This window comes from Corythoichthys intestinalis, chromosome 6 (genome assembly GCF_030265065.1).
Source record: "Corythoichthys intestinalis isolate RoL2023-P3 chromosome 6, ASM3026506v1, whole genome shotgun sequence".
Lineage (NCBI taxonomy): Eukaryota > Metazoa > Chordata > Actinopteri > Syngnathiformes > Syngnathidae > Corythoichthys > Corythoichthys intestinalis.
Genome location: NC_080400.1, coordinates 55,458,621 through 55,466,552, shown reverse-complemented (window position 1 = coordinate 55,466,552; position 7,932 = coordinate 55,458,621). Strand labels below are relative to the sequence as shown.

At 41.3% G+C, this 7,932-nt stretch overlaps 1 protein-coding gene across 4 annotated transcripts; it reads left to right on the top strand.

Annotated features, from left to right (window-relative positions):
• Positions 1-1,727: 1,727 nt before the first annotated feature.
• On the top strand, positions 1,728-7,698 carry LOC130917030 (uncharacterized). 4 transcript variants are annotated; one of them, XR_009063406.1, is made up of 5 exons: positions 1,728-2,018; positions 2,149-2,209; positions 2,310-7,308; positions 7,439-7,499; positions 7,600-7,698. XR_009063406.1 is itself a non-coding variant. In XM_057838078.1 (3 exons), exon 3 carries the CDS (start codon positions 3,010-3,012, stop codon positions 6,724-6,726), a length of 3,717 nt encoding a protein of 1,238 aa, XP_057694061.1. In that variant the 5' UTR covers positions 1,728-2,018; positions 2,149-2,209; positions 2,310-3,009; the 3' UTR covers positions 6,727-7,659. The 4 variants fall into 4 exon arrangements, 2 of the variants coding, with proteins under 2 accessions (XP_057694061.1, XP_057694062.1); XR_009063405.1 differs by having other exon boundaries at positions 2,310-7,499; XM_057838078.1 differs by having other exon boundaries at positions 2,310-7,659.
• The last annotated feature ends 234 nt before the right edge of the window (positions 7,699-7,932 follow it).

Below are 7,932 nucleotides of genomic sequence, written 5' to 3'. Positions count from 1 at the left end.
ATTCCAAAAGGTTCAGATACTTTTTAACCCTTTAACACCTAAGCCTATTTTGGCCGAATTTGCATGCATTTGATGTTGCCTTTATATTTCAAAGAAAAAATTGTTTACAATGGCCAAATTGGGTCCCTTTTTTCAGGACACCTTGAACTTCATGTCTAAACTGTTGTTTCCTTCACTGACCAATTATAATCCACATTTTGGACCCAAAAAGACAAAAAAATCCCAAAATCTTTTTTCAAAATTTGTAAAGTTGACGTGCCATTGACAACCAAACATGCTCGACCAACCGTTTTGAAGCTTGATAATATTTATTCAACTTGTTAGGATAAACATTCAATAGAAAAAAATAAGATTGAATAGTTTTATGTTTGACAATTCAACACAAACAGCAGGTATGGTCATAGTCGTTTTTGGCCTTTACACATACTATGGTCAAAACAGGCTATATAGTGTGGAAAATAGTGAGAAAAAATGTGTATATATAACACAAAAAGGGTTTGGAAGATATCTCTTTGTGAAGTTAGGTGTTGTACCCATCACCTTATCAAAAGTATATACGTACCTGCAATCAAGCTTCTCGCACACACATCTACATAAAAATGGAAAAGATTATAGTGAAGAAAAAATATATATAACATTGAAAAAAGTATTTTAAAAAATATTGACAAGTAGTTCAATTTCTTGGATTTTTCAGGCATGCGACCCAATAGTTTTTTTTTTTTTGCGCACTCAATAAAGCTTTTTCTTGAACAGGTCACGGAGCTTCGTCACAGACAACGTCACACAGCCTACTCTTTCGCCGTTTGCGCTCTACTGTCACTTCTACTCGCCAAGACGCCGATTCATCAGAGGAAAACAACAACAAATACGACTCATCTTCTTCCTTGAGTTAATGAAATAATGCATTAGCTTGTGCTAAATGTACCGTATTTTTCGGACTACAAGTCGCTCCTGAGTATAAGTCGATCCAGCCATAAAATGCCCAACGAAGAGAAAAAAAACATATACAAGTCGCACCGGAGTATAAGTCGAATTTTTGGGGGAAATTTACTTGATAAAATCCAACACATAGAACAGACATGTCATCTTGAAAGGCAATTTAATATAAAAATACAATAGAGAACAACATGCTAAATAAATATACAGTGTACAGTGCATGAACAACGAAATGTGAATATACTTTCCTACGCTACAGCTCGGTCCTCGCTATACAGCGAACTCCCAAAAGACAATGCTGGACGTCCGTATAATTTGCTGAATCAATTTGGTCCTCGATAGAAAACAGGTTCGCATCAACGTAAATAAATGATAATTAAGTACTATTAGTAATAAGAAACAGGTTAGCATGCGTTCGCTATCATTAGCACATCGTTCAAACAACCACACAACTGGCTCTAAGTGTCCGATCGCGGGTGGAAAACACACAACAACAACAGAAAAGATGATACACGCAGGCGTTGCCTCTGTAGAGATGATTTAGAAGCATAAACAATGAAAGTAGGTTCGTAGCCGTCTATTCTCTCTCGCTGTAACTCGCCCACACACTCACTCACTCACTCACTCAGAGCTACGTAGCTGTCCGTCTTCTTCTGGCGTGTCACGTAAACAAGTGCGAGAGCGCCCTCACGTGGGCGTGAAAGCGCCACAAACTAAATGCATCCATTTCAAGATAAAAAAGTCAATAATGTAAATGCAGCTAATCTGCATTCCAATGTAATATAATTTAATATAATCTTTAAAAGTTCAAAGGTTAATTTGTTTTGAATTTAATTATCCATATATGTCTGCTTGTTCATTCTGTATCATTATTTCGTGCAATTCCCATAAGCGCCATAGGGTGGCAACGTTGCGCAGGCTTCCCTAGTTTATCTGCACGAAGTAGAAGTAATGAGGAGAAAGGCCAGAGCTTCAGAATGCGGGAGCCACCGCTCGTTGCAGCCGTACGTTGCACAAGACGGCAAAAGGGAAAGTTCTAGAGGCGAGTGAAGAGATAAATGATAAATCCAAAATCGTTCAAGGTAATTTTTATTTAACATATAACAAATATTTTGTTAATATAGTGTCACATTAGGTGCTCTATTCCTTTGTTTTAAGCACGTTTTGCCTGCCTTTTGTTTGTCTAATGGCGCCCATTATACATTTTCTCAGAGTGTCCGTTAAAGCTGCAGACCAGGTCACATTGTTTAGCACCCTTGGTCGGCGGAATAAGGTGATTACATAGTGTATTGTTATTGAATATTTTATGTTATTTACTTTATGAATGTATAATTTTGTTTGCTCATAACATTTTTGTATGTAAAATTGTCTAGTTTTCACGGTGCACCAGGTGCTTATGGTGCGAACAAAGTGGAGAGAAAAATAAAAGAAACTGGAGCATCAGTCGAGACTACTTCGTCTTTTTGGACCGAGGGGCAGCTACAGTGAAAACTTATCGCATCCACGTCTCAGCTAAGTCAACGAAGACATCTCTTGAAGCCAGTCCAGTGATCAGGTGACATTGTTCAACTGCAGCATCACAAATGAACTCCTGGTCTTATTGCCACACAATATAAAGTAACACTGGAAGAAGATTCAACTTCACCTTCATGTTGAGTTTGAGAGACTTTATTGATGGATCGTTTTAAGAATCCCTCTTTCACGTATTGACTCAACACATCTACTTAGCAGTTGTTATATCTCATGTCATATTTGAAGTGACCAATGTAAATATTTAAAATATTTTTCTGTTTAGAAAATGTTATAGCACTTCAAGGGTATAATATTGTGATTGCATTTGATTATTGCTTGAGATAACTTGCCACATTATTCCATATTTTTGATAATTTCTCGGCATCAAAGGGTTGTAGAAGTGTAATAAGCTTATAATTAAGCGCTCAAAACTTATAGTCATATATTTTGACCTGGTTCGGTTCTTACTAAGAACATTAACGTGTTTAATAACATATTGTTGATTAATTGTCCGGTCAGTTTTAGTGTTGCTCGTAAAAAACAGCTAGGCATAGCAACAGTATGTCGCTCCACGAGGAAGAGGCAACCCAATCTCTACAACAGAGCGAATTTGACCCCAGTTTAGAGACTGCAATTGAAAGGGGATTAGAGATGCCCAGTACCAGTATAGTTAGTCAAAACTCAGATGTTTGTCAAGAAAGGCCTGATGGACGCCAACGCACTCTAACTGAGAAAGGTCGAGAATTCCTCCATCAAGAGACCCAAAAACGAGAGAAGGCCTTCATTAAGGCATATGACTCCTGGAAGCAGACAGCAAAACAAAGTAGAGCGACACTAAAATCCTTGTGCTCTCCTGAAGACCTAGGCCATATCGAAAGGGAAATTGAAATAAGACACAGAACAGTATGTCAACAATATGAACCCATCAAGCGTAACCATGCTACGACACCTATGATCGCCAACAAAATGGACGCCTGCAACAATTTAACTGAAGAGATAACCACCCTTGTCAATATGCGAATGCAGCCACGTGAAAGATATAATGAAGAGCTAGAGAAACAACGGGTAAGAATGGTGCTAAATAAAGAGGAGTATGGATCTGTTTTTGGTCGTACAGAGACTGAGACTGTAATTTCAGACCAATCTGAAAGCCAGCCAAGTTTCAACTCATCTCATTCTAGTCAGCGTTTAGAGGCAGAAGCAGAGCTTGCTGCTAAAAGGGAACAGGCTAAAGCAATCGAAGACATCCAGGCTCAACAAGCAAAGATCATTCAACTAGAAAGTGAATTGAAGGTGGCAGAGGCAGCAATAAAGGTAGAGGAAGCAGCCAGGTTAGCTGAAGTTGAGAGGAAAAGAGCTGAGAGGCACAAGAAGCTAGAACAGGAACGAACAAAGCTAGCTCGGATACAAGCAGAGAAGGAAGTCCAGGTAGCAGCAGCGCGGGTAAAAGCGTATGACAGTTTTGGAAGTGATTACGAAAGAGAATTTGAATTAAATACAGCTCACCAAGAGATGAATCACACGCTAAACCCAAATGCAACGTCCTTCCAACCTCAACAAGCACCCTCTCAAAAAGCTACACCTGTGGAGGCCATCAGCCTAGCTCAGGCCATCGCGAGCTCTCTCAGTATAAACCGCCTACCTGTGCCCGAACCAACAAAATTTACTGGTGATCCTATCAGGTATGTCGACTGTAAGACAACCTTCATGGCACTCATTGACCAAAAACCTATACCTATAGCAGAGAAAATGTTTTACCTAAAAACCTATCTCTCTGGAGAGGCTCTAAAGGCAGTGGAAGGGTTCTTCTACAGGACCTCAGAAGATGGATACCAGGGAGCTTGGAAGGTTCTAGAAGAAAGGTATGGTAACCCATTTATAGTGCAAAAGGCCTTCAGAGACAAACTTTCCAAATGGCCGAAGATCAGCGCTACCGATCCAATATCCCTGAGAGATTTCACAGACTTTCTGCAAGGTTGTGCAGCTGCTCTACCTCATGTCAAAGGACTATCAATCCTAAATGACTGTGAGGAGAACCAGAAACTACTCCAAAAATTACCAGAGTGGATTGTGCGAAAATGGAGCAGAGTCGTCGTGGAAGAGCTAGACAAGTCAAACAGTTATCCAGATCTGGCGCACTTCATAGACTTCCTGAACAAAGAGGTCCGGATTGTCTGTAACCCCATCACCGCTCCCTTCTTCATGAATGCAAAGGCTAACGAGACGAGAACACCACAGAGGACCAGAGCCCTTAGTACAACTGCACAGATAAAGGAACCCATAAAACAGACCCAAGAGACATTTAAGCCAAAACCACCATGCGCCGCTTGTAAAAATGAAAGTCATGGTATTGTTTGGTGCCCAACCTTCGCATCAAAGAGCTTAGAAGAAAAAAGGGCTTTCATACAGGAGAACAACCTTTGTTTCGGATGCTTGAGGAAGGGGCACACCAGCAAAAATTGTCAAAGGCGACATATCTGCAGCGTCTGTCATGGGCGACACCCCACATGCCTGCATGAAGAGAGGAAGCAAAGGACAACAAGAGAGATAACGAACGACACACCTCCTGCAGACAAAGCTCTTGGTCAAGAAGCCCACGTGGTGCACTCTCACACCTCAGTACAGTACGTACCTGCCACCTCCAGCATAGTCCCGGTTTTGGTGTCATCATCACTAGAGCCTCAGCGAGAAGTTCTTACCTATGCTATACTCGACCAGCAGAGCGACGCAACCTTTATCCTAGAAGATCTGCTCGACAACTTGAATGTAGAGTCAGCCCAACCAGCGACGTTAAAACTTAGCACCATGACAGCCATTGACACTGTCTTACCAAGTAAGTGTGTCAGTGGGCTGCAGGTTCGAGCACTCCTTTCCGGAAAGCCTATCCAAATAAACCAAGCCTTCTCACGGAGCTTTATTCCTGTGGATAAGTCATACATCCCGACAAAAGAGACAGCCCAGCAGTGGTGTCACCTACAGCATTTGACAAACCAGATACCGACACTCCAAGATTGTGAGGTAGGACTGCTAATTGGATCAAACTGCCCAGCAGCACTAGCCCCAATTGAATCTGTCATAGGTGGAGGAGACAAACCGTTTGCACAGCGGACAGAGCTCGGTTGGAGCATTGTAGGACCATCCAATCTGCATCATGAAAAACAAGGAAGGACCAGCTACGTCCACAGAATTGCTGTAAAAGAAATCCCAACCTCACCAGTCATGGATGAATTGAAAGCCCTTGAGCTAGATTTTAGCGAGAGAAACTGCGAGAAATATATGTCGCAAGATGTTAACTTAGGACAGTTCCTCAGCAAGAAAATTAGGCAGAAGGATAGACACTTAGAGATGCTTCTACCTTTCAAAAATTATTCTCCATCATCTCTTTCAAACAACAAGAAGCTTGCCACCATCCCACTTCAATGTCGGAAGAGGAAGCTGAAGTCCGACCCACTCCCAAATGACTTCAGATCACGGTGGGAGAAGTGGAAACTCTGTCTCGAGAAGCTACAAGAAGTTGTAATTCCACAATGCTATCACCCACAGAACTTTAGTGCCATCATTAGAACAGGACTGCATCACTTTGCCGATGCCAGCTGCAAAGGCTGCGGTGACTCAGAAGTTAAGGTAGCTCTAGCATGTAATACTAAGTCCAACGATAGTGTCAACCTCCTCAACCGTCTAAGTCGGATCTCTTTGTTGATGAAACTCTTGAAAGTAGTCACAAGAATCAAGAGACTAGAGTCCAAAGAACCACACAGAGAGCTGGTGACTGTCACAGATACAGAAAGAGCTGCTAAAATCATCCTCAAGCTCCTCCAGCAGCAAGCTTTTCCCAAGGAGCTGAAGATGATCCAGAGAGGAGAATATCTACTAAGCTCGAGAGCTCTTTCCCGTCTCGACCCAATCCTGCGGAGAAATCTACTCTGTGATGGTGGAAGGTTAAAGAAGTCAACACTGAGTCTGGAACGAAAATGCCCCATCATCCTTCCAAAGGACAGCAATGTCATCAAGCTGATTCTTGCCCACTACCATATCAAGACCTGCCATCAAAGACGAGGACAAACCCAGATGGCCCAATGGGCTCTGGGTTATTGTTGGGGCAGACTTGTGGCCAAGCTCATCCAACTCTCTGCGCAAGGCAGAAAACGAAGGGACCGCCTCATGAAGCTCACGACTAGACAGGAATCGTTCAAACCCCGTGGCAATCTCCAAATGGATGATGAAAATCTCACAAGAAACCAATGGCTACTAGGAAGAGTGGTCGAAGCTATTCAATGAAGTGATGGATTAGCTAGAAGAGCTAAGACCCAAACTGGAGAGCACAAATTGAGAATTTGGGATCATTCATCCGAACCTTCGATTATAGAGAGGCGAATTCAAAAGTTAGTGCTTCTCCTCGAGAGCGAATAGAACTGTTACCTCACTCACACTTATTAGCGTAAAAGTACAAGGTAAAATCAGTTGCAGATTAGAGTTTAAAATCCTGCATGAAGCATTTAAATTGTTCAAAGCAGGATTTGGTGGGAGTGTAAATGCAGCTAATCTGCATTCCAATGTAATATAATTTAATATAATCTTTAAAAGTTCAAAGGTTAATTTGTTTTGAATTTAATTATCCATATATGTCTGCTTGTTCATTCTGTATCATTATTTCGTGCAATTCCCATAAGCGCCATAGGGTGGCGACGTTGCGCAGGCTTCCCTAGTTTATCTGCACGAAGTAGAAGTAATGAGGAGAAAGGCCAGAGCTTCAGAATGCGGGAGCCACCGCTCGTTGCAGCCGTACGTTGCACAAGACGGCAAAAGGGAAAGTTCTAGAGGCGAGTGAAGAGATAAATGATAAATCCAAAATCGTTCAAGGTAATTTTTATTTAACATATAACAAATATTTTGTTAATATAGTGTCACATTAGGTGCTCTATTCCTTTGTTTTAAGCACGTTTTGCCTGCCTTTTGTTTGTCTAATGGCGCCCATTATACATTTTCTCAGAGTGTCCGTTAAAGCTGCAGACCAGGTCACATTGTTTAGCACCCTTGGTCGGCGGAATAAGGTGATTACATAGTGTATTGTTATTGAATATTTTATGTTATTTACTTTATGAATGTATAATTTTGTTTGCTCATAACATTTTTGTATGTAAAATTGTCTAGTTTTCACGGTGCACCAGGTGCTTATGGTGCGAACAAAGTGGAGAGAAAAATAAAAGAAACTGGAGCATCAGTCGAGACTACTTCGTCTTTTTGGACCGAGGGGCAGCTACAAATAATACAATTGAACATACACTGCCAAAGGCAGAACGCGAACGTGGCCATAGCTATAAAGAGTTATTCAGATAACTATAGCATAAGAACATGCTAACAACTTTACAAAACCATCAGTGTCACTGCAAAACACCAAAATAATATGTGAAATTATATCATAATGTGTTAATAATTCCACACATAAGTCGCTCCTGAGTATAAGTCGCACCCCCAGCCAAAATA

Bases quoted from the DNA above. Each gene is read 5' to 3' on its own strand.
- LOC130917030 (XM_057838078.1), top strand. From the start codon at position 3,010: ATGTCGCTCCACGAGGAAGAGGCAACCCAATCTCTACAACAGAGCGAA.